At 40.3% G+C, this 26,737-nt stretch overlaps 2 protein-coding genes across 4 annotated transcripts in view; one reads left to right on the forward strand and one right to left on the reverse strand.

The window, feature by feature from the left end:
• phkb (phosphorylase kinase, beta) overlaps nt 1–19,910 on the reverse strand; it is a 30,313-nt gene extending 10,403 nt beyond the window's left edge. For 2 of the 3 annotated variants that reach the window (XM_049717049.1, XM_049717050.1), the window contains exons 1-16: nt 19,793–19,889; nt 16,504–16,590; nt 12,643–12,781; nt 11,462–11,561; nt 10,798–10,905; nt 10,643–10,723; nt 9,915–10,030; nt 9,700–9,763; nt 7,960–8,055; nt 6,454–6,651; nt 5,706–5,763; nt 5,356–5,433; nt 5,129–5,287; nt 4,943–5,037; nt 1,467–1,522; nt 1,282–1,375 (exon numbers count right to left, since the gene is read on the reverse strand). In XM_049717049.1, the coding sequence (XP_049573006.1) occupies nt 1,282–1,375; nt 1,467–1,522; nt 4,943–5,037; nt 5,129–5,287; nt 5,356–5,433; nt 5,706–5,763; nt 6,454–6,651; nt 7,960–8,055; nt 9,700–9,763; nt 9,915–10,030; nt 10,643–10,723; nt 10,798–10,905; nt 11,462–11,561; nt 12,643–12,781; nt 16,504–16,590; nt 19,793–19,856 (1,593 nt within the window). In that variant the 5' untranslated portion in view covers nt 19,857–19,889. Of the gene's footprint in view, nt 1–1,281; nt 1,376–1,466; nt 1,523–4,942; nt 5,038–5,128; nt 5,288–5,355; nt 5,434–5,705; nt 5,764–6,453; nt 6,652–7,959; nt 8,056–9,699; nt 9,764–9,914; nt 10,031–10,642; nt 10,724–10,797; nt 10,906–11,461; nt 11,562–12,642; nt 12,782–16,503; nt 16,591–18,693; nt 18,800–19,792 lie in introns of all 3 variants that reach the window. The other variant, XM_049717051.1, reaches the window with a different exon arrangement.
• A 420-nt stretch (nt 19,911–20,330) lies between these two features.
• The window catches only part of itfg1 (integrin alpha FG-GAP repeat containing 1), a 48,552-nt gene continuing 42,145 nt past the window's right edge, over nt 20,331–26,737 (forward strand). The window contains exons 1-6 of the mRNA XM_049717107.2: nt 20,331–20,574; nt 20,674–20,758; nt 20,966–21,096; nt 21,159–21,216; nt 21,292–21,369; nt 21,627–21,721. Coding sequence (XP_049573064.1) covers nt 20,376–20,574; nt 20,674–20,758; nt 20,966–21,096; nt 21,159–21,216; nt 21,292–21,369; nt 21,627–21,721 — 646 coding nt within the window. The 5' untranslated portion in view covers nt 20,331–20,375. The remainder of the gene's footprint in view (nt 20,575–20,673; nt 20,759–20,965; nt 21,097–21,158; nt 21,217–21,291; nt 21,370–21,626; nt 21,722–26,737) is intronic.

Below are 26,737 nucleotides of genomic sequence, written 5' to 3' on the forward strand. Positions count from 1 at the left end.
CACCGAAGCTTTCATCCGTTCAGAAGGATTACACAAGAGGCAGGCTGAAGCTCAGGAAAAGTCCATTAAGCGGCAGGCAGAAAATCGAAAAGTGTCTTTACAGTTATCCACTCTACAAAGTGCTCTTTTAATTTGTAGTCTGCACTAAATCCCGCCGCTTGCTCCGTGATTCCCGCTCCCCCCCACCCTCGGGCGGGTAAACAACGCACAAGCGGAGTAAAACTTCACACCAAAAGGTGTTGAAGGATGCAGAGGAAATGTGACAAAGTGGCAAAGACGCCCAGTTTGCCTGTGATGCTTTTCTTCATCATCATCATCGTCGTCATCGGATCGTTAACTTTCTGCCGAATCATCTCTGAACGCTTTGGCTCCCAATAAGGAGAGATTATTGATCATACGCCGCAGAAGATGTATGGATCCAAATGTAGTCTTCTATATACTGCATGAACGCATGCATGCAGATAATTACTATATAGGGGTTTCATGACATCAAATATTTTAATAATTGTGAAGTGATCGTTGGATTTGATTCGAACGAGCGGTTGATCGGCAGTAGGCAAAATGGCGTTGGCAGCTTCTGCACTTGAGTGTTGCCAGGCTCACATGTGCTCCGATTCTACACGATATTTTTTCCAGGTAGAGCATCAAAGTATGACATCGAAATGACGACGATCGGTCGGGGCCATTATGCTGATCAATAGTGGTTAAGTATGGCAGCGCGGAGGGGGATCAATGGCGTGGAGCTGACGGCGTTTCTTTGATGAATGTGACAATCAAGATGAGGAAAGGCTGCTGACATGCAATCTGACTGATTGCGGCATTGATTAGCGCCGCAGCGGTGTGGATGCTATTTTTTTTTTTAGAACTCCTCCAATTACTGTAAACACAAAGCAAAGGGGAAGTAGCTTAGCGACGCTAACTTGCTAGTAGCACTTGACAACAGAAGGCAATCACTCACGTAATGTTTACCACTCAAGTCCCAAAGACATGTTTGCCTTGACTTGCTGAGATGAGAATGAAAAAAAACGTCATTACACACAAGACGTTTGATCAAGATCTGACCTTGTCGAGTGGAGGTCGTTACGTTTTTATGGGTTCGAGTCAGGACAAAAAAAGTAGCCTTGCAAAAATTCTTAGTGCTTAGTCTGACAAGTTTGATGCGAAGATTCTGTGAAATCGAATGTTTTGGTCATAATCGCTCAAATCTGCTGCGTTCAGGAATAAGTGTGTGTGTGTGTGTGTGTGTGTGTGTGTGTGTGTGTGTGTGTGTGTGTACATTACCTTGACCAGTTCTTGCTGAGGCCAGATTTGGATAGGCTCCACCTGCTGTGGTGTCTGCGTCTGAATACCGTATGTGTTCAGGAACACCTGCAGTCTACACACAAATGCAAAAAAAAAATAAAAAAAAAAAATGGATGTATCGAATCATCTTTGCACAACATGCTCACTTAAGATTTTAAATCTACCTCTGGCTCTCAGCTATCAGTGACACGTGGACCACAACATCATTCTCTATGGGGCCCTGTAAGGGACAAAAAAGTTAATTAAGTTCATACAAAGCTAGAGTGCTTCATCGGTCAGGTCGAGTAAATATTTCACTTTCCAACTATTCAAGCTTCCTGACCCTGCGTGAAAAAGTACCAGCCCGCTAAACCTAATAATGGGTTCGGCCAGCCTCAAAAAAATCTCATCTAAATCTTGCTTTGAACTTTGAACCCTTGTTTTGAAGCTATTTTCAAAGCCTAACCTTGGCTTTAAAGCCTAGCTTGAAATGCCAACTTCATAGCGTAGAGCTCATATAAATGTGCTAGCAGACATCTCACTGCTAGCGTTTCAATTATTTTCACCTCAAATCTAGTTTTCGTTACGATTCCCGTCGAGCGGTGTTAGTCGAAAGCCAGGCACACAACCTAACCTATCGGCATAAATCTTCAATCATTGAAAGATTCGAACGGAAAAGTTTGCATTGAGCACGTCTCCGTTTCAAGGTCACGATGCGAGCGTGGAATCACAAAGGAATAAAAAAAAAAAAAGACTTTCACACAAAAGTTAAAGCAAGAGAAGGCAGCCTCATTCTTCCCCACCCCCTCTCGCCATCTCCGTGTGAAATGAAATATAATCCCCCTGCCTTTCATGCCCCCGCCGGCGGCGAGCCGGTGCCGGGAGATTCGTATTTTTGATGAGGGCATTTGAACGTGTCGCAGGTTTAACGTCAAAGAAATGATAAGTCATGGATGGCGGGACGGCAGGTGGAGGAGCGGCGCGGCGCGGCGGGGATGTGTTCAAGGGGTCGCAGGATGAGATTGTGTAGTTGTAGAGTCGGTAAAAGACGGACGGAGGAGGAATATTATCCCGCCCTTGAGAAGCTTTAATGGTGAGAACACACACTATGTATTCATGGAAAAGATCCATGTTTTCGAAGATGTATTCATAGAATATCCCGCGGTGAGACAAAATGACTAGGCCTGATCGGTCCTTAAAATTTTTTTTCTGAATAATCACAATAATTGTCTCACCTTGGAAGCCCGGCTCAATACTGCAATTGTAAAACCAAATAGAATTTCTTTTCAAATTATTTTCAATGGAAAACCGATTTAAATTGAAGCACTACGATTTTCCCGCACTGTACATGTGTGACAGCTGGATTAACCGAGGCTACCATATACTGTCCATCCCATAATCGTCGACCGTGATGCACCTCCACGCCGGAGGGCAGTGATGCAAGTGCAGCAGGTTGAAATGTTTTCTACCTGCCGAGGCGTTTTCGAGCCCCCGCATCGCTGCAGTGGAAGGGCGGTAACCATGACGACGTTGCGGGTAGTCTCAGGTGCGTGATGGAAAAGAAGCAAGATGGGCCAAAATCAATCAGATTTGGAAAATCCACGATTTGGAAGGAAACAAATGCAGCAGGTGAATGCCAAATGTCGAGATGCGTCTGGCGTTGTTGAAAACGTGTGACTGGAATACGGAAATAAGCGGGACATGATACATAATGTATATTTTATTCCTGTTTTGAATGGCTCTAACAAATGCTAACGCAACTTTTTGCTACGATCTGGCAATGATTTGATAGCTGGGATTCTGATATTTAGCAGAATTAAATTAGAAGAATTACTTAATTGGCTGACTTTTTTTGTGGATAAAGTTCAGAGTATCAAAAAGCTATTTCTTATTTTTGTCATTAAACTTCACAATATCAGCTTTCGAGATGCCGACTGTAGAGCTGCAGTTTTTCCCCTTTTTTTTTTCGTTTAAATATCTTCCGACATCTGTGATAAATTTTGAAGAAATAAAAAACAGCCAAAAAAATCGCAAGTACAATACAGAATAAGGCTATAACATAAAAAGTGGAAAAGGCAGAGTGTTTTTTTTTCCTGAGGGAGAAATAAAAAGCAGGTATCAATTTGAGCTATGGGATATAATACAAGGAAGTCCACAATCGGAAAAATCGGGCATCTCGAAATAAAATTGGCCGTCAGATTGAATCGGTAATCATCAGTGGCGAGGAGTTTTGCGGCGCGATTATTTTCAACGGCTTGTACGCCATTTCCGTGATGCGATGTGTCAACGCTGTCAACGTGTTATTTACGACACGCTGCGGCGGCGAGCGTACAAATGAAGACGGCGACTCCGTCACGTGTGATCGCTTCATTTCCTCACAGCGGCCTTTTTTATGCGCCACTCCATGAAACGCATTGATGCCCCTCAAGCTAAATGGACTGGAACACAGCACACTGGGGTACACACGCGCACACACACGCAGACGCACACGCAGGTCATCTTTCGTGCTGATGCATCCGCCGTGTTATATAACGAGACATAGTGACACCAACCGGGTAATATTGTTGCGGCCTTAAAAAACATGCTAGCTAGCGAGTCAATTGTTGAGGTTCACATCTGGGACCCCTTACATCAAACTCAAAATCCGTGTTTGCCATTCTTAAAAAAAAAAAAAAAAAAGCATAATGTAATAAGAATTCATCACCCTTGTTCTGCCCAACATTTACATGCCTTCAATGGCGTCCAATCAGATGCCGTCAGCATCTCGCTTGACCCGATTTTCCTCTCTCACTAAGCGGCCCGGGACGGATCCATTTATCTCACTCAGATAATTCATCGAGCAGCCGTTCTGTATATGTGTGTGTGTGTGTGTGTGGGCGACGGCGTTGCTGCTTGCTCATGTGGAGGAATTTAACGCCATCCGTTTAATACTGCATGAGCACTCGCCCGTTTGGCCCACTGGAATAACGCGCCAACCCTCCAATCCCTTCTAATCTTACCTATGTAGTACTTTACGGATATATCTGCTGTGTCAGCATATTTGAAATGGCGACATAAAAAACTGCAAAAAGTCCTCTGTTATAATATTGTAAAATATTCTAATTTTTTTTTTTTTTTTCTATTTCTTTTATTTTATTATAAAATATTTTTTTAAAAATGCGATGGCTTTTTCCATGTTTTTTTATCTTATTATAAAATACATTTTTATACATATTTGAAATGGCTACATAAAAAACTGCAAAAAGTCTTCTGTTATAATATTGTAAAATATTCTAATTTTTTATATTTTTTTTCTATTTCTTTTATTTTATTATAAAATATTATTTTAAAAATGCGATGGCTTTTTCCATGTTTTTTTATCTTATTATAAAATACATTTTTATACATATTTGAAATGGCTACATAAAAAACTGCAAAAAGTCTTCTGTTATAATATAGTAAAATATTCAAATATTTTTTCATTTTTATCTATTTCTTTTATTTTATTATTAAATATTTTTTGTAAAATGCTATTTTTTTCTATGTTTTTTTATCTCATTATAAAATACATTTTTATTATAAAATATTATTTTAAAAAGTGATGATTTCTTTTCCATTTTATTTTTTTTCGTGATTTTTTTTTTTTCTTGCGAGCATTGACTATGAGATCATTGAGGCTGACCTGGTTGGAGTAGCGCATGCTGACGTTGCGTTGGTCTTGGCGAGGAACATGGCGATGGATGGGGTCGATGTCCTTGGGGCTGATCAGTTCATCAACTGGGATCCATACGCAGCAATTTCACAGACAAAAAAAAAAAAGAAATTAAAAACCTTGGACAATATCTGCTAAGACTTTTCTGTATCTCACCAAGCAGCTTGGCTATGTTGTAGAGCGCTTGTCCCCAAAGGAAGAGCTTCCCGTCTCGCCCAGAGTTGCTCGGGAAGCGCTTCTGGCTGCCGCGCTTGCTTTGCTCCGCTTCCACAAAGTCCGCCGGCACGTAGTAGTACTTGGGCACCACAGCATGACCTGGCGTGAAAAAAACAATCACTGAGTCATCACAACGGCCAAAAAGATCCCACCATTCATTGTCTTGCCTTCAAAAGACTCAAAGATGATTGGCTGAAGCAGATCCTGGTATTCTTTCACCTGAGCCTGGTTTCCTCGAAACACCCCTGCAACACAAATATTCAAATTTTTATGCTTTTCCCACTGACAAGATAATACGTCAGCGTCTAAATATCAGATTGTTTATCGGCGCGATTAAAACGAAATGCCAGTGGAGTCGAGAATACTGATTCTTTAAATGACATTTCAAAACTTTTTTTTTATTTCACTCGCACTAAATTTCACACCTTGTTAAATTCACGATATTCCGGCGTACAAAAAAGAGCGTCGCTGGGCTGAAGCTCCGGGTTCCCCGCGAGACAACGTGAGGGAGGCTTACCGTCAATCATCATGAAGATGAAGAATATGGGAAACTCGCACTCGATCCCATCAAAGAGCTGTCGGGGGAGAGAAAGAAGAAAAGAAAAAAAGGATGGGAGTAAGGTTTTATTGCTTTTCAATTTTAGCGAGGTGAGAGGGGCCACTTTCAAGCGGCTGACAGTTGAACTTAGGATGAGATGAGTATTTACCCTAAAAGGATCAAGGTAGAAAACATACTTTATTTTATAGGGTTAACAGTTTATATCGATGTAATACTTTTTTTTTTTCCATCGAAATTCTTCGTACAACAGGCGAAAATGTGAAAACAGAATGTTCAATAACACGGTGAGCTCCATTCATGTCTTCAAAGCGTCGACTCGCCGCTTGGTCTAATGTGACTTCCTGGCGTGAAGGTGCAGCCATGTGTGTCGTTTAAATGTGTTTGCGTGGCGATAAGCTGCCGCGGAGGACGTAGGAGGTTGCGAGGGGAGACGTGAAAAGATGAAGAAGGAGAAGGTGACGGGAGGAGATAGAAGGGCCAAGCTCGAGGCCGACGTCCGTTGTGGTCTTTTTTTTTTTGCACTGACAACTTATCAAGTCTTGGTTTGGGACGACCTTGTTTCAACCCATGATTTGGTTTTGAAGCCTAAGGTAGGGTTTCGAAAGAGGCCTTCAAACAAGGGGTAAGGTTTCAAATTAGGGTCTCAATAATTAAAATTTGTGTCGCAATGCTAATTCAACGACGACATACAAAACAAGCGCGCTACCTTCATTTCAGCAGATTTGTAGTATCGGCGCTCCTTGTCTTCGTTGGAGGTACGGTATCCGTCGCGGAGGAAACGCTTGAAACCGTATTTGCCTCGCAGCTTGCGGACGATTTTATCCAGTGTCTGGCTGTAGAGTGCGTCGTCGTCCACGGCGAAGGCGGGGTAGCTGATGGTCGGAAGTAAGGCTGCGTCTGTGTTCTACCAAAAAATAAATAAATAAATAAATAAACAAATTAATTAATTAATTTGAAAAAATTATATATATAAATATTTTATATATATGCTTTTTTTTCTTTTTTGATATATTTTTCCCAAATGTAGAGGTGTCACCAAATTATTACACTACAAGTTGTGGACTGTACTGTATAATTTTGAAAATCTGTTTCTAAGCAACTACGAATTATCAGCAGAGTAAAAAAATAAAAAATTAAAATAAAAAGTTCACAGCTCTCCCAGTTAGGTCGTGGCTTTCCGTATCCGAGGCGGGTGGTCGAGTGTGTCGCCAAATGGAGTATTGAATTCCAATCCTCCGTCACAGGCCAAGGCTCCTGATGTCATATTGATATTTTACTTATTTGGTGGCTTGTTTCTTCTTCAATTTTCATTTTTGAACACTTCGGCACGAAGCCAAGTCCCGAACTCCCGCCGCCACCTTGACATTTGTCTGACGTGCGCAATTAACCTCTTCTCACTGTCGTCAGGAGGCATCTATTCCAAGTCTGACGGCAGGGAAGAGGATGAAGAAGATGAAGAGGGGATTAAGATCACAGCTGCTCCGAAAAGGGAAGTGAGGACGCCTCCGAGAGGAAGCACTTCAGCTTTTTAGAGTCCATTCAGTCCTCAAATACAGGATTCATCTCGGGAAGGTGGAAAAAAAGTTCATCAGCTAAGTTGAACATCTGCTAATTAATAGCCCCCGGGAGACCACCCGTATCTCCACAAAGTCCGCTTAGTTGTTAAATCCACAGCCCCCCCCCCTCCCACATTGGCTACTTCCATACTTGGTTTCTTATCAGTGCTCCTCCACGCTCACACCAATCTCGTATTAAAAATCCTTTTCATTTGAAACAGACCCAGGAGTCATTTTCTTCCCCTGTATTTTATAATTAATACACATTTAAAGGTTCACTTATGAATTTCAAGTAAGAATATATTTCCGATCATTTAATGTAAAACTCCAACTAGCATAATAAAAATAAAGGAAAATAACCAGAAATAATTTTGAAAGAATTATGGCTTATTTTTAGCGTGCACAATAGAAATAAATATGATAAATAATCCACAAAGTCAAAAAAAATAGTCCGGGGAACACAAATGATATAACGAAAATGGCTAAAATAATCCACAGACTAAAAAAAAATGGCCGACAGCACACACAACGATTAATGTGATACCTCCTGTTCTTGCCAGTTACCCATAATAACCATTACCTTATATGACAGAAATAAAAATCACAACCAACACGTATTTGTCCTCCCACACGGACGTCGGTGCGGGTACACTCACATGAGAGCGTGACTCTCGAGGAAGCAGGGAGCACAACGTTTGCCTGTTTCGGTTGTGGGCGTCCAGATCCACGAAGATCACCGACCAGGAGCAACCCTGAGCACACGCGCGCGGCTACATTTAAATACGAAGCAACATCAAGTGCGGCGTGGGAGTGCTCCAACAACAACGTGTCAGGAGTCATCCCATCATTCCAAACATCCCATGCACTTAAAGGCCTCACCAGTGTTGTTTTTTGTACTTAGCGGGTACTCCAATGGTTTTGAAGTACCCAAAAAAATAAAAAGCATCCACCTGCTAAGCATTTTTTAATGTAAGCACAAATGTATTATGGATGATTATTGCCTACATGGTCTATTTTCTACTTCCCTCTGAAAAAAAAAGAGTGTCGGACGGAGAGGGCTTTTAGTCAAATGGTCGAGGTGTGCAAAGTGCAAGGGATTGTGGGTCAGCTCTGTTGATTGAGGACGGAAAAAAAAAAAAAAAGTGCTTGAAGCCGACCATTTAGACCAAGGGTGGGCAAAGTGCAGCTTAAAATTCCATTCAAACGTTTTGCGAGCCACTTATCCTCGCCGTTAGTTTAAATGTGATGTAATCATAAATGTTCCTTTCTTCTAAATTCTCATTAAATAAAAAAAAAAAATACATAATTAGAATTCCGGTTGACGGCAATATCTCCAAAATTTTATACACACATTTAAATACAATTGAGTTCGGTAAAGTACCGTAACTTCCGGACTATAAGCCGCGGCTTTTTTCCCAAATTTTGAACCCTGCGGCTTATAGTCAGGTGCGGCTTATATAAGATTTTTTTCGTGATTTTTGTGATGACTTGATCACTTTTATACACTCGTAAAAAGGCTGTGGACCACTGTTGTGCGGTATCTTGAAGAAAAAAAACAACAAAAATACGATTTTGAAACACTACTATGGCTGCTGCTTATTCTGGCTGTGTTGCTTGTGACTATTATGAGCTTTAGTAGGAATGCACGCTAGGTGACCTGCGTCAAAGGGCTCTAAACCCTTTCTCTTACTCTGCCATGTGACTCAGAGATTACGCAAAGCAGTGGCGCTGTTTGGACCATCTGCATTGTATTAAAACCCAATCAATCAGCATTTAAATTCAATTCTTCTGACATTTTACTCACCAAAAACAAGTTGTAATGAATGTGAACTTTTAATGCATTTTATTCGGAAGGTTACTTTGAACCCTGAGGCTTAAATGGTGGCGCGGCGTATTGATGGAATCTTACGGCTTTCTGTGTACTGTCTTTCTTTGTAAAAAACTCATGTGCACGTGCGGCTTATAGTCCGGTGCGGCTTATGTAAGAAAAAAACTAAAATATCCCTGAATTTTAGCTGGTGCGGCTTATAGTCCGGTGCGGCTTATAGTCCGGACATTACGGTAAGTAGTCACATATCATATTATCTCGTTCCAGCGTGCTCAAAGATCAGCGATTTAAAACATAATAAGAGGAAGCTTCTCACCCTCTTGCCTCCGATCAATTTTTATCACGAATGGAAAAGTTCACCAAAGGAAAAAAAAATGAACACCTTGACGGAGGAAAAATGACAAATTCACACGCCGCAGTGAAACGTGATAATAGCGTCGGCTGCTGCGAGTCAGTCGATTGGGAAATCAGCGTCGATAGACATGATGAACATGAAAGCCATTTATGGAGTCCTTTTTCTCTCCGGAAAATTATATTCTGATTTTGATATAATACATTCGTGCATTACCTGGTTTCCAAACAGGTTAAATCCATTGATGGCCTCCAGAGCAGCCTTGGCCAGGCCCACGGAGCTGCACACATTTGAATTGTATACTTAATAATTGTGATTACATTTTGTCCCTGGATTCTGTAAAAAGCAGGATTAAAGAGGACTGAAATTCAGGAATCTTAAAAAAAATAAAAACTCGGTTGAACTGAAATGTTGAGTTAAACGTGACCGACCTTGAATGCAGCTCGGTGCTGCCGTTGTTATACTTGCTGCCTCGTTCCCACATGCCGTAGTCGGGCACCCTGTAGGCTCTTTCCACGCAGAAAACCAGGTTCTGGATGAAGGCCACCTGCAAAACATCAGAAGAAACAACAGAATTGTTGTTAAGCCACAAATAAAATTGGTCCCGCCCACTTGTGATCAACTTTGAATGAAGGTGACCCCGAACTAAAATTTGACAGTTATAATCTAACACCGCCTTTCATACTAAAAATAAATGAAGCAATTACAAACAATCCAACGTCTGCCGATATCGTCGTATAATTAAAATGATTGCTCCTCGCTAATGATAAATGACATCGTGCACAATAGAAAGACTCAAGGATTCTAAAAATATTCACGTGTCATACATGGACAAATGGTTCATCATAATACTTTGCACAGTAGGAATAATTCACAAAATCTGAGCAGGTACAAGAAATAGTACCAGAGCCAAGTGGAGTAGGTACCATGAGGTAAAAAATTCATCAAATAAGTGAACTGCCCAAAAAAAAAAAAACGCAAAAGAAGAGAATCATTGCAAAGTGTGTGTTCGTGTTAGTGCACGTGCAGGTGTGTGTGTTTGTGTGACCGATTGGAGATGTAATCTAAAATGACAACGCTGCAGGAGAAAGCGTTGAAGGTCTTGTTTTGGGCTCCGCTAATAAAATGGCTGCCTTCCTGCAACCTGGCTAGCTCTTACCTCGTCCGTGTTGTAGATTATCTGCAGGCCGGAGCAGATCATCTCCACCAGGTAGAGCAGGAACAGGGACACGGCGTCGATCTGTGGAAAGCACACGAACCACATTTTTACATTCAAAATCTCCGCCGTTCCATTTAATATGGAACTCAAATGACCTGGAGGTGGTGGTACTGGTCGTAGGTGTGGATCTCGTCGCCCGTGTGCAAGTTAAACATGGAGTGCAGACACTTGGAGGGGCTGGGGTCCTGCTTGAACTGCTCCACCTAGACAAACAGGGATCTCGGGGAATGGATTTTGTATTGTGTCGTCTTTTACGCCAAAAATAAAATGTGTCAAACTCCTATGCGGGTTCCGATTTGAAATTTTGCGAGCGGAAAGCAGCCACTTGGGGGAGCGTATAATACATGAGTACAATATGTGTTGGGTCGAGTGTGTGGGTAGCGACGACATGAAATCACAGCTGGGCCGCCAGCCGTTCCCTCTGTCACACGGAGTTATAAATAATTGGGCCTTTGTCCCACTTTTACCTCATTTGTTTCCCCTCTTGCTGCTTCGCACCATCATGAGAGCAGCCACTTTCTAATCCTCCATTTTTTTTTTCCCCCTCCGACTGCCAACATATTTTGCCCTTTTCCAACCGACTCCAATTTTTAACGAGTTCTAGCTCAGAAGAGAAGTCTGAGATATTGGACAGTATAAATATATCCAATATAAAAATAATAAATAAATAATAAATATAAAATATTATCAAAATAAAATACAAATAAAATACAAATAATAATGTCCAATAACACTATAAGGATTTGTGATGGCACCGACCTTATGAGCTTGCCTCATGTAGCAGTAGAGGATTCCTCTCATGCACTTGATGGCCGAGTGCTCCAGTTCGTGGGTGCGCCCCATGTCGTCATCGATGCGTCTATAGTCCCAAAAAAACAAATTTACCGTATTTTCCGCACTATAAGGCGCACCGGATTATAAGGCGCACCTTCAATGAAAGGCCCATTTTAAAACTTTGGCCATCTATAAGGCGCACCGGATTATAAGGCGCATAGAATAAATAACTCGATGTTGCTCAAACTTTAATGCAATCACAATATAGTAACACTCGAAATAGTGAAAACAATAACAATATATCAAAAACTCAGCATTGCTCAAACGTTAATATCACACAAAATAAACACACAAAGCTTACTTTAATAAATTAGTCCTCATCCACGAATCCATATTGGTCCATATATAAGGCGCGCTGGATTATAAGGCGCACTGTCGGCTTTTGAGAAAATTGGAGCTTTTTAGGTGCGCCTTATAGTCCGGAAAATACGGTAAGTTGTTCAACTTGGATGAATTGAAACTCAACATCCACATTGAGTAAGGAATAAGTCTGAGTTTAAATCCGCATATATATTTAAAACTATGAATATAGGCAATTATAAATTACGAGAATATCCCCTGTAGGGAAACGCGAGACGAGTCATACTGACATTTTCAATTGTGTACGTGTACCTAATGTTGTGGCCAGTAAGAGAGTACATGCTCATTTATTAGATATCGTTGGCGCTTCAGAGCTTCTGGATGACAGCAGAACATGGCCTCTGTTCATTTTAATGCAATTGAACTGAGTGAATGAAATCAAGTTATCGTGTGACACACACACACACGCATGAGAAAGTAACACTATTCTCCGAGGCTGTCAGATGAGAATTATCTTAATGAAATCCCAGTGACAGATCTAATAGGAGGCAACCGTGACTGATGGCCGCGATCCGCCGCCGGTTCACATAGCAAGTCTCTATTTTTAACGTCCATCCCCTCCCATCTCCCTTGATTTTTTTTTTCTTCTCCTCTTCCCTTTCTTCATCACGTCTTCACTCACTGTCGTACGGTCCTCGTTGCTCTTTTGTTTTCGTCCTCATCTGTTTCGACTAAAATAGCCGTTCAAATCTCGTCTGTCTTTTACAGTCACGTTGGAAATAATTTTCGGTTATGCTGATACTGACCGGTAGGCTAAGGACAGCGCCCAAGCTGCCGCCGCACAGTACAAGGAGTCCCGCACCTTGGCCTCTTTACAAGTGGAGCAGATCTTGACGGGGAAGAGCCCAGTGGTGGGACTTTGGTAGTTGAGTATGGTGGTCTTGACTGGCAAGAGAAAAGATGAAACATGCATGAATGTGCTTTACGCAACCCACATCTTTAACTCGAGTCCTGCCCTTCAAGCAACGTGTGGGAAGAAAAGCTAATGAGCGAGGCTCGCTGAATATTCCTCAAGTTCAAGGAACCGTTAGACAACGTATGGCTCGCATTTAAATGCGTATGTGAATGTTTCAAATGCCACAAGCGCAAATATAGTGTGCCGTGTTTTTAAAAATATAATATAAATATTCCTTATCCATCCATCCATCCATCCATCCATCCATCCATCCATCCATCCATCCATCCATCCATCCATCCATCCATCCATTTTATTTATTTATTTATTTATTTATTTTTTATTTATTCATTTATTTATTTAATAATAATAATAATAATAATAATAATAATAATAATAATAATAATACATTTTATTTATAAGGCCCCTTTCAAGGCACTCAAGGTCACCGTACAGACATAAAATAGCATAAAAAAAACATTTATTTATTCATAAAAGCATTTGTTTTTGACAGAAGTGATTTATGTAAAATAACACAGAACATGCAGTGTGCCATATTATTATAAATATAAATATTCCTTATTTATTTAGTTATCTATTTAATAAGAATAATAATAATCAATTTTATTTATAAAGTGCCTTTCAAGGCACTCAAGGTTGCCGTACAGACATACAATAGCATAAAAAAATATGTATTTATTTATATAACCATTTGTTTTTGACAGAAGTGATTTATGTAAAATAACACAATTTTACATTTGACTTGGCTTACACCAACGTATGCAGAAATATGTGCCCACCCAAGCCTCTGACATAGCCATTCGTATATTTTACACACGGCAGAGGTGACTAATCTATCGGGGGAGATCATGTCATTTTTCATCTGCACATTAGGCGCCACGAATGGCAGGCGACATCCATTCTGCCGGTCATTTGTTACCCAGTCAGAGATGGTGACGGATTTAGAGCAGCTGAAACACTTGACGGATGAACATATGTTCTCACCCAAAAAAGTATAGAAGGCGTTTAATTCAACCCTCTACGCATGGATTAACTGATGTTAAGAATGTGCACATCCATCATCGGAACCTTTTGTGCTGTGTCGGATTCGTGGGAGGTGGAAGAAAATGCCACAGCAGCAAAAACAACAACAAAAAGAATTCAAAGGGTGATTAAACAGAGGAAAAAAAAAATCGACTGTAAAAAAAGAACTAGGTTAGGTCAAAAGCGCTTTAAAAAAAGCACAGGTTAAAAATATATATCTGCCATTTGTCACAAATTATAATGATACAACCGTAATACCCCAAAAGTAACACAAGTGCAAATAAATTGTGCTACCTTAAAAAAATTAAATAAATAAATGAACACAAAAAATAAAAAAATAGGTAAAAAAATAAAAACTCTAAGTGTGCAGGTAAACCACACAAAATTTGTGCATGTCAAAATCCAACTATTAATTAAAAGTGTAAGAATAAAAAAAATAAAAAATATTTACACAAATTTCCATAAATACATGACCATAAAAAAACTTTTTTAAAAAAATCCCCTAAAGGTTGTGCAGGTAAATCACTCAAATTTTGTGCACGTCAAAATACAACTATTTATCAAAAGTGTGCCAAATTTTAAACTATTGTAAATTCCTTAAAATAAAGAATACAAGAATAAATCCAAGTAGCCAAGTCCTCACTATCCACAATCCATCAACGCAATTTTAATTGAAATTTCAGCTACATCAAAAGACTATTTTTATTTGCCCTCAGGTGTCGTCTTTAGTTTGTCCCCCTCCCCTCCCATCCCATCGTCTCTCTTCATCGCTCCATAGTCTGTTCCGAACCATCCGACAGACGATTTAGTGAAACATTATCTTGACGGATGTCAAAATCCCCTCCTCCCAAATCTTTAATTTGCATTTGCGAGACGTTTTGAGAACAAACGACTTTTTTTGCGTGTGCGTGTTTGCTCACGCTGCTCATGACGACTTGGTTGATGTGTTCTTCTCGGGTCATTCGGGAAAAACATCAAGACGGCATTATGGCGGTTTTGTTCTCGGGCTGAGCTGGACTCAATTTCATGCTCAAATGTCTTAGAAGGGACATATTATGGAAAATTAACTTTTAAATAACACAAATAACAGGCTGTCGGCAAGCTTAATTACACATTGAGCATGAAAAATAGAAATTAAATTAATAGTTGTCCGCCTATTTCTGAAAATCGGTGTTTTTTGAGCGACCTCGCAAAAAAGAATTTTTGACTTGACCCTTTTAAATTAGCCGCTTCAGCTCAGGTTTGGGATTTGCCCTGGAATTCCCCCCAAATGGCAAAATGCCCATTCCTATTTCAGGAATCGATTCTTAAGACATTTTTATGAGAATATAACAAGCCCACCTAATTCTGTGATAAGTAAAACATCCTTCCAGAACTAATTAACATCGTCTCCAAGGAGTCCTTCTAAATGAGTTTTAAAACGACGACGTGTCAAGTCAGTCACAGCGGTGCCATTGTGGCTAGTTTTGCTGCACAAAATCAAAGACACGCACACACAAAAAGAAGAACGGGTTTGATTTGTCATTGTGTTCCTGCCTCGCTGCCCGACAGTGAGCAGGTAGCATATATTGGCAGCCGGGTCTGGGTGCTACTGATAACGACGCCGGCTTTGTTCCCCCCCACGCGCCGCAATTGGACGGCCACTTCCTATAACAGCCACCCGGCGCGCCGACGAGTAAATAAGCCTGGCGCTGAGATTTATTTCCATGCACGGGATCACCTGTTGGATTCTGAATGACAATAATTACCACCCGTTGTTTCGGTAAACGCATGCAATATGCACGGCTATCTGGCAAAAAGCAGAAATCACACACACACAAAAAAAAAAACAATGACATTTCTTATTTCTTACTTCCAAATAATCCAACATAAAATTCAGCAGGACTTTTCGATCAAAGACGTTTCTGGCAAAAAGCAGAAATCACACACACAAAAAAAAAAAAAACAATGAAATCTCTTATTTCTTACTTCCAAATAATCCAACATAAAGTTCAGCAGGACTTTTGGGGTTTTCATTTTTACAGCAGCCTATCGAGGCAGGCTATTGCGACAAAACTCAAATCGGACTAATCAAAATCATCTCGATCAAAGACGTTTCTGGCAAAAAGCAGAAATCACACACACACAAAAAAAAACAATGAAATCTCTTATTTCTTACTTCCAAATAGTCCAACACAAAGTTCAGCAGGACTTTTCGGGTTTTCATTTTTTACAGCAGCCTATCGAGACAGGCTATTGCGACAAAACTCAAATCGGACTAATCAAAATCATCTCGATCAAAGACGTTTCCATCTTATTTCATTCATCCCTGGCTCTATAATCCAAAATACTTTTAGACATTCGGATACCCCAAGTTGCTTGGCCACCTAAAACCAATTCTGTGTTTCATGGCCCACCAGAACAGGAAAAAGCACTTGAGCCTGGAAATTGCCTTTAATCGATGCTGTTCCTGTGGAGGACTGCTGTAGCACACAGAAACACACTTAGTTGAAAGACCCTCTAAACACACACACACACCTCTTAACAATAGGAACATGTCAGATGAAATCATAAACTCAATAGCGCGGCTGTAGTTTGTGGCGCTATTGTGTGTCTCCCCACTCTGCCATCATTGTACACCTCTTACATGGCGTCGCTTCGCATGCTGACGGATGATAAGTGTACTTACCGGCGTTGTAGTAGCGGTCCAGCTTCTCCCACAGGGGCTCATCCTCGCGGTGGAGGATGGACAGCTTGAGGGGCTCATAGATGGATCCTGAGAGAGAGGACACAATTGGTACGGATTTTCCATTGTGGCGGACATGTTTTTTGTCTAAAAAATACAGGAGGGGATTTTGGTTGGAATTTAGAATCATTTTTTTCCCCATAGTGGTGTTTAATTTTTGGAATTTGAGCAAAAGTCTGAAGTCGTAGAAAATGGTCGATTCAAGTTTTTTCAGACCGATATCCATTTTTTGAGTCATCACCGATACCGATACCAAGCGCCGATACCACATTTCGATACATAACATTTCCTCCCAAGACAATGACAGATCATTTTAAAGAAAGACCTGTACGTCCCAAAATAACATTTTTTCTTGAAAACTAATGATTTAATGGAAATTAGGATGGCACAGACATTTTAATTTGATTTCTCTCTTTCCATTATTATGTGGCGGATATATTTTTTGTCTAAAAAATACAGGAGGGGATGGTTGATTTTGGTTGGAATTTAGAATCATTTTTTTCCCCATAGTGGTGTTTAATTTTTGGAATTTGAGCAAAGATGTTGTCGCTGAAGTCGTAGAAAATGGTCGATACCGAATTTTTTCAGACCGATATCCATTTTTTGAGTCATCACCGATACCAAGCGCCGATACCACATTTCGATCCATAACATTTCCTCCCAAAACAATGACAGATCATTTTAAAGAAAGACCTGTACGTCCCAAAATAACATTTTTTTTCTTGAAAACTAATGATGTTAATGGTAATTAGGATGGCACAGACATTTTAATTTGATTTCTCTCTTTCCATTATTATGTGGCGGATATATTTTTTGTCTAAAAAATACAGGAGGGGATGGTTGATTTTGGTTGGAATTTAGAATCATTTTTTTCCCCATAGTGGTGTTTAATTTTTGGAATTTGAGCAAAGATGTTGTCGCTGAAGTCGTAGAAAATGGTCGATACCGAATTTTTTCCGACCGATATCCATTTTTTGAGTCATCACCGATACCAAGCACCGATACCACATTTCGATACATAACATTTCCTCCCAAAACAATTACAGATAATTTTAAAGGAATACCTGTACGTCCCAAAATAAAAAAAAAATCTTGAAAACTAATGAAGTTAATGGAAATTAGGATGGCACAGACATTGTAATTTGATTATTTACTAGAGAAAAGGTAAGCTATCAGACACTCTATAGTTTAGTGTCCCAACAGCGGGAGTAGACCGGGAATTCCCTCAAGTCTGACTTTTTCTTCCCCCCCTCATCTTCAGACTCGTCTGAAGATGGTGATTTGCATTTTAATAGACCTGACCCCAGGTCAACACCACAAGGTAGTGAACATTTCACATTCCCACTGAAATTAGCATAATTTTCATTATATTAAAAGTTTCAGGATGTGGGGACAAAGAGGAAAGATAAAGCTCTTTTGAGGAGTGGAGATGAGAAGTTGAACATTCCAATTTTACTTTCTAACATGGAATCATTCAGTCCAATATTCCACTGACTCTTCAGTATCTATTGCATTTGGTGAAATATTATCTGTAACTGGATAACAAAAGTTTTAGGACACACCGCCTGGTCATTTAATTTCAATTCATCAATTAATCTGTGGTAAATTCTTAAAGGAGACATTATTTGTTATTTTCAGGCAAATCTAACTTTTATTACAATGTGTGGAAAGGGGGAAATAAAATCATTTTTAGTCACTTCAGCAACACTTCATACACTACAGTTAAAACTCAGCGCAGCTCTGCTTACCTTTTAGTTTGTCAGATTTCAGCTGTCTTTTCAAAATGGCAAATGTTCACCCAGCCAAAATTTGGGGGCGGGCTCATGCAAATTAGGCAAACTATTACATCACAAACCATTCAAGACAGCTTGCCCATAAACACATTTGGGAGCATATTTGTTCGACTATGAATAATAAAATAATATATAATAAAATATAATACGAATAATAAAAACTGCACTTTGATCCAATACTTTTGTCACCATGACATATTTGCTGGTCCACCATTGAACCACAGCATTTTTTATTTTTATATTTTTATTTTTATTCATTCTTGTATTGTTTTTTTTATTCTTATATTTTTTAAGATTTTGATTGAATTTATTTCATTCCTCTAAACCTGCTTCTACTTACCCAGTCTCTGGACTTTCTGATGAGGCCCCTTTATCGCAGCCATTTTCAAAAGGTGAAATTAAGGCCAATCGTCTCTCTCTCTCTCTTTCTCAGCTAAATCACAAAACTACAGCAGGAGGCAGTTAGTAGCACACATTAAACATTGGACACGTGTATGAATTAACATTGAATGACATGATTATGATGTTACCATAAAGAACATGCATGCAATCAATTATTTTGACACACAGACAACAGAAAAAAAGACATTACAACATTGCAATTTCAGAAGAATGTGTTAAAAGTGATTTTGATTCAAAAGTTAACAATACAACAGCGCTGCAACAAGTCATCACAATCTGACTTTGCATATTCCAGTAATAAAAAAATATTTGTTTCTTGCAACGCTGTTGGATTGTTTTTAACATTCTGTCAACCTCAATTCCAAACCCAGAAACAGTAGAAAAACAGATAACAGATTGGACATGTTTAGAATGGACAATTAATTATTAATTCAATGATGTAGTTATGATGCAATAACACATGTATGTATTTTTCTTAAATCTTGTAAGACAGGTGGGATAAAGGTCATATAGTTTATAATATTCTACTGTTAGACGAGTTTTTTTTTTTTTTGCAAAATCTTCCCGTTCCTCAAGATGCACTAACATGCATATCATTACTGTTAATTGTAGTGGTATTGCTGTTAAAGATTTTTTTTTTTTTTTAGAGAAACTTTACTAAATATCAAATATATTTTGGGATGGCATGGAGTGTTTATTGTATTTCATTCAGGACTATTTGGGCGTACAGTAACATGAACCAGCAGTCTGTTGGTGGTTTGGTTGCAAAATCTTTCGCTTCCTCAAGATTCATCTTCTGCAACATGCAAACATGTATTCGAAACTATGTTCATTTAATTATGGAAGAGGTGAGAGGCTCTCAAAATAGCTGTCCCCAAATGTTGCACATTGAAACCTCTGACCTTTCGCGCATGAGACCAGTCAGTGTGTCTGCTGCAAAACCAAGCGCCCCGCGTAAAAAAAAAAAGTCACCCGCACGCAGACAAAGAAAGTGGTTATTCGTAATGCAAGGACAAGGTGAAAGGGGTAAATCTGACCTGATCGTTTTGATCGGGCTTTAAATTCCAGCAGTTTCCAACCGACATCAGCCAAGCTTGCCATGGTTGCAAAAGCACTCAACTTCTAATGTGTGCACACAAAACTTCTGGCTTACAATTTCAAAATAAATAAGATTTGTCGTTTATTTGTGTAGATAAATTCTTTTTGAACCAAAATAATATTTTATCATGATAATATATAATATTTAATATTGTTCAATGTAATTTTTGTCCGTGATTTTAAATAGAATTGAACTACAATGTACACTTATATCTATTATTTTGAAAGAAAACCTACCACATCCGGCTAAGCTGATCGTAAAACCGATTGTTTGCTGCCGCTGTCAACTGTCAAACTACCTGAGCACGACACTGACGTAAAGACAAAAGTGAAAATACAGCAACATTTTACCAAATTACAGGACCTTAATACATACATTTCCGCTCTTTAGTACAATTAAATAAACTACGAAAGTGACATACGACACTGTTTTCCAGGTCATGCCTCGTTCAACGTAAAAACGCTGCTATTTCCTGCGTGCCGTAAAGCGGCTTGCCGAAAGACGATCAGTGTTGTTGTCAAATGAGCACTGCTATCTGCAAGATGTCCCTGTCACAAAGGACTGTTTTTGTTATTTTTTTCCAATTTATCGCCAACCATCACACGAATGCCCTCCAGAATGTCACCACCGACCTGTTTGGTACCGAAAACAACGGCACGATTGCGGCGTTTGGCGACTTTAACGCTGACAAGCAGACAGACATCTTCATCATCAGGGAACGTATGTTAAATAGCTGTCATAACAGCATACTCTCCCACTATTTATTACGTTTAATATTTTTCCATCTTCATCTTCTACTTATTCTTTGTTTGATTTTAGAGTCTGAGCTGGTTATCTTCTTGGCTGACTCCAAAGCACCTTACTTCAAGCCCAAGGTGTACATCTCAAAAGGGATCTTGCCAAGGTGATTGTGTTCTTATTGATTTTCACTTTAAACGCTCTTGTAGCATCTCAATTTTAGTGATTAAATCACCAGGAGTGACTCCATTATAGTAAACCCTGGAAATTCACACTAACTGAATTTTAGGAAATGGACAGACTTCAAATAGTGTTTAAATACAAGTTGGAGAAAAGTCAATTGTATATAATAACTCCCTGTTTATGTGTACAGTGACACGGTCCTCACCAGTGTCGTGCCCGGCGACTATGATGGAGATTCCCAGATGGATGTTCTCCTCACGGCTCAGATTAACACAATGGCATCCTCGGTTTTCATTTTTTGGGGAGACAACGAGACGTTAGGTATGTGGATGCAAAAGTCGTTGGCCGAGGAATACGATAAAATTGTGTTTGGCTTTCTGCAGATATGACTGCTTGGCTCAGGTTGAATAAGACCTTCAGGGATCAACCTCTGGTGATGGAGTAAGTACGAGCGACATTATGGGATTATTTCCATTCATACACAAAGATTATATTGCTGACAAATGTTTCTTGCAGTTTCAACGGTGATATGATCCCGGATATATTTGGAGTCACGGAATCGACGACCACGGAATTTTGCTCTCTAACCAACAGGTGATTTATATTTACGTCGTCTTAATATAATAAAATTTTGGAGGGAAAAGATATTTTTATCTACCGTTCAGAACAACGACTCACTTAAATTGTCAGAAAATTACTATGTATTAATCTTATATAAAAATATTTCAATATGCTTGCGACACCTGAGCCAATCAAAGTCTGATGATCGTTTTGTGGAAGACTTTTACGACATATTTTCTTCCCAAAAAATATTGGTGAGCTTCTAATTTTGTCTCCCCACCTTTTTTTAGGGATCCAGTGTGTCTAAACGCTCTGAGTTCACCCGTCAACATGCGCATCCCTCACGCTAACGCCTTCATCGACCTCAACAAGGACTTAACCGCCGGTAAGATTTCAGACATTAGCGACATCGGCGGTTGTGTAAAGTGTCATTCGAAAGGCGGGATTACTTTCACCCTCGTTGGAAAAACAGCATATTTTACTTCTTAAGCCGCATCACTGCCAGATTTACCACACGTGTGTTTTTGTGTTTGTGTCGGGCGGAACTTTCAGTGAACTACAGGAATGTGTTAATAAGTTGTCAGTCTTGCTTTCTGTTTAAATCAACCCATAATAATATTTTGTTAATACACAAAATTTTTATTGTAGCCTTGTTCTTGTCTTTTTGCGGTACATTTAAAAATATTTTTGGATTAAATAATGTTTTAGCTGATCAACAGTTGGAATTCCACTCAAACAATTGGTAATAACTATTAAACGGCTTTTTTGGTTAGTTCAACTTTAAATGTGTAGAATACATGGGCTATTAAACTCATAATGTATTGAGCTATATGTTGCTAAAAAAAAATATTTGCGAAGACAGGAAGAAGCGCACCAAGACGAGAAAACCATTTATTTTCTTGCATATCGCAGCATGAAAATTGGATCTGACACAAGCGCTGACTCACTGCAATCGTACTCCAGAACCATGAATCAGCATCCGGGCTCGCTATTCGGGGAAAAAAAAAAATAATAATAATAATAGCCTCGGGCTAATTGCTATGGTGCCGTCTCATTTGAATGTCTGTTTATTTAGATGATTGCGGCTGAGTCAAAATATTCTCCATGCGGCAAATAAAAAGGACGCTCGTTTGACTGATTCATCACAATATGGCTGTCCAAAAAAACAACAGAATATTTGTAAAACTTTTGGATCGTTCACTCAGCTTTTATCGGAAACTTTATGGAAAATACATCTATAAAAAAATAATCATCTTAGTGTCGTACGAAAATATAAATGACTCAAGACTCACAGTAGGAATCAAACACTCATGTTCTAGTTTACTAAGAACAAAATTAGCCATTTTCTCCACCACTGAATGGAGAAATCACATTTCTTTGGTTCTTCTACTCTCGGCCAGCTGAGTGCGGCGCTGTCACTCATACTTAGCGAGGTTTTTTTAAACACTCTGGAAACTAATCCCCATGTTTTAGGTAATCACGGAGGATTTAGCGGTGTCATATGCACCGCGGGTATCGTTTTGGACTCCTCGCTTTTTAGTCCCAGAGCAGTCGCAGTTTAACCTGTGCACGTTTTAATTCATTTCTAATCTGTTTTAGGAATTAATCAAAGTTGATAAAGGTCTGGTCTTTTTTTTTTTTTTTTTTTTTCTCGTTGGCTCCGAGCCTTGCGGCGAAGGTTTGTGGTTAATTTTTAATGCGCTTTGGCTCGGATTGTGTTTCTGCATCAATTAGTTTGTTTTATTAAGTGCCACATCCCAGAAGAACAAGTCTGATTAAGTAAAACTCGAGTGCAGCTCTTGTTTGTTTATGTGCCGTTTTGTATTCAGCTCAGTTTGAATGAGGAATCAAAAACTGGCGAACCTGCCAAGCCCAGGTGGCAGCAACTACAAAAAATGAGGGTGGTTATGTTTTTATTCACATATAAAACTTTACGGTCTCTCCGGTGCCATGAAAGCGGCAAATACAGTTGCTGACTGTAGCCAGTTCGTGAATATTTCAAATTTACGTGGTGATGTGGTGAAGCCTTTTGAAAGCAGTTCAAAGGTGGATTTCCAAATCTCTAAAATGTATTTTATTAGCTCTCCCAAGCTGTGTCAGATATTTTGGAATGGGCGGAAATGGATTTTGTATTTGTCACTGCATTAATAAGGACTGCATGGTCAGACAGGGTGAAATCGTGAGACAAGCAGATACATTTTTAAAAAAAAAAGTTTCTCCTCTGCCCCCGCTGACCCCAAAGTAACTCGACTTTGTGGGCCATGGCCAAGTTTTTGAAAATCTTGTTTCACAGTCTGCTGCCTCCCTTAGCAAAAGGACAGGGCCACATATCACTGGGCCGAGACTGTGCAGGTTCACACCTCCTGGGGAGGACGCCGTGCATGCCACTGCAAGTTTTCAGCATGTCTGCCCACTCATGTAAAGAGGCATTAATATATTAAATCACTCCCAAGAGGCTGTTTTTTTTTTTTTTAACCCAAAATGAGCTTTTACATCTAGTTTACTTACTCTGAAAAAGAAGCACGGCGTAAAAGTGTGACTGCAGTACATAACGGGCTGAAAAATAATTGCGCTATACAAAAAATACAAACATTGAGACGTTGAGTATGAGACGACAATATTTCTATATGACCATAAAAAGCGAACTGTGCCAAACTGACCTATAGCTTGGTGGAAAAGATGCAAACACAGCAAAAATAACCCAAACAGATTCAACGTCTTCGACTTATTGACCGTCCAGTGTGTGAATTATTTTTGCAAGTCTCGTTCCACTCCCCGCCACGCGACGCCTCTTCCTGGCGAAGTTCCATCTCACTCGCGGAGGAGGCTGTGACATTTCCTCTAGAATGCCAGAGGCCGACCCCCACCACGCTTTAGCCCGGCGGGCAGGGGGTCAGCTTAAAAATGCAGACAGATGAGCAGAGGGGACGTGACGGCTCGCGTCGCGCAAATATGCGCTAGCTGGGCGCGCTCTCATTACTGTCAACCTCTCGCAGACACAAAGGCAACACGCCGAGGTGACATTTGTCCCTCGTCATGGAGAAAAAAAATCAGGCGACGGGCATTCTTGAGCTTGATAACCGCGAGGGGCTACGGTATCTCCCACTGTGTTGACGTCATGGACAAATACAGTAAACACTCTCAAGAAATTTGAATCTGAAAAAAAAAAATCAAATCTGAATTGAAAGCACCTTTTGTTTTGCTTCTTTTCTGCTCTTATTTTTCTCGTATCTTCTCAAAGCAACACGAAGTCCCAGCGTGACAGCAAAATCTGATTTCGACATGAGCAAATCTCCGACTCACGGGCATTACAGCTCCAGAAAGTATTATCCCCCCCCCCCCCCCCCCACCCCACCCCTACTTCCCTGTACACATCCATTCTCCACTCTCCGACTCTGGACTTCAAAGCCCCTTTTTTCTTTTCGCATAAACCTGGACTCTTACAACGGGTAATAGCTCGGAGCTGTATTGACGAAGAGCGAGGTGACAGCGTGGGGGAAACATCAGGCACGAATGCAGCAGTCGCAGTGCCGACTGTCAGCTCCAGTCTGCACCGTTGCTTCTGTTTTTCTCCGCTACAAGGCCTTTTCTTGCAGGTAGTATCAAACGCTCCCCGTATTACCTCTCCTCGTATTTTCTATTTTCTCGAACGTTTTGCTTTAAAAGGCCTTAAAACGATCGTCCTACCACTAAATCCAGACCATAAATCAACCTATTGAAGTCGTCTCAAACACGTCGCCCCAATTAAAACGCGTCGTCCCCCACGTCGGCGCAAACCTCCACATGAGAACCGAGAGGACTTGTACGTGCGAAACGGTGCCGAACCCTAACTGAAATCCTCCCGCCTCCTCAGCAGCTCGCCAACACTTGTGATAAGCTGCTAATTGGAAGCTTTGAAAGCACAAGCTTGGCAGAATAAAGTGACTGCCTATTTTAGTGCCATAGTGTGTGTGACTCCTCGTGTGTGTGTGTAGGGGATACGGCCGAGCCGTGCGAACAGAATAATTATCCGCATTTCTCGACAATGTCCGTGTGTGTTTTACCTCCCACGCTGTTGTGTCTTTCTGGTGTTTGTGACATTATACATGTTGGCGAGAGTCACGGATGTTCGAATGTTACACGCACAAGAGGGAAAAAAAAAAACGTGCATATCGACGATAATTTTATGCCATTAAATAAATTCACTGTCCTTTGCAAGGCAGCTTACGAAAAGGAGGCAGAGATGGAGATTAATTCTCTGCACAATCCCCAAAAGATTTAATACAAGTACCTGAACACAATATTATTTTTCTCACTCTCCGTAGACTGCAAACTTTTGGCCAAGGGCAAATAATCCAAATTCAGGCAAGAATCATTTTCGTTAGCTCTGGAAAAAAAAAAATTGCTTGTTCCCTCAGCAACTGTGATGTCATCAGTCAAACTTTTGTTGAACAATACGTTTGTTTGAGCGGTGTGGAACGACACCGCCTCGGATTCCGGACTTGGTTTACTTTGCATATTTTTCACTTAACATTCTTACCCAGTGGTTTGCGTGACTCATCCCCGGCCGGCTAACTCATTCCACGCCTTGCCTCGATGCTAATAGACTGCCCTGACCTCCAGCAACGTGCGTGTATATTTAACTAACAACCACCAAGGTGATACCCCCTCGAAGAACCGAGGTCTACTTTCTCCATCGAGGTTCTACACATAGCTAAATAGCGAGCCCGGTCAGCTCGCCTGCAAAAATGGAATATAGAAACATAACGCCGCCTGAGTCAAACAGTCAAAGGCTGCCCCTCAAATTGCTTCCAATCCCCTTAACAAATCTGAGAGGCTATGAATAACTCAAGGAGCGTTCGTCTGCTACGATTCCCCCCGCCGAGATGTCAAAACCAGAATTACCTCCCCACGTGCCCATCTTTTCAGCTCTGGTAATATTCGGAGCGCTTGTTTTTTCCCCACCGATGGACTCGATGCAGATAAATGACAGGCCGCTATCACCTGGATGCAGAATGGAAAGGCCATGTTGACAAAACCACTTTGTTGCTTAATGCGTTGTATGCTTTTGTGGCTAGTTGAGTCGGGATTGTCCGGTATAGACTATCGCCTGGGAGCAAAGCGATGGACGGGCTGAGAGAATCGATGCTCGGCGTCGATGTTTCCTTTCTGGTGTTTTCCTCTGCAGAGCAACCGTGTGTTTTTTTTTTTTTTTTTTTTAATGGGTTGCAGTATTTTCTCGGGCAGGAATAACACGGAGGCAAAATGCTTTTACCGACAAGTCTCACCTAGACGAGATTCATCGGCGAGGCGAAGTAATTAAGTAATTATCAATGGCCTCGTTTTGTAATTAAGACGCTTCCTTGGCTTTGTTGTGACTTGTTTTGCTTTTTTTTTTCCGGCCATGTCGCGTCTGCTATCT

Source organism: Syngnathus scovelli, chromosome 4 (genome assembly GCF_024217435.2).
Source record: "Syngnathus scovelli strain Florida chromosome 4, RoL_Ssco_1.2, whole genome shotgun sequence".
Lineage (NCBI taxonomy): Eukaryota > Metazoa > Chordata > Actinopteri > Syngnathiformes > Syngnathidae > Syngnathus > Syngnathus scovelli.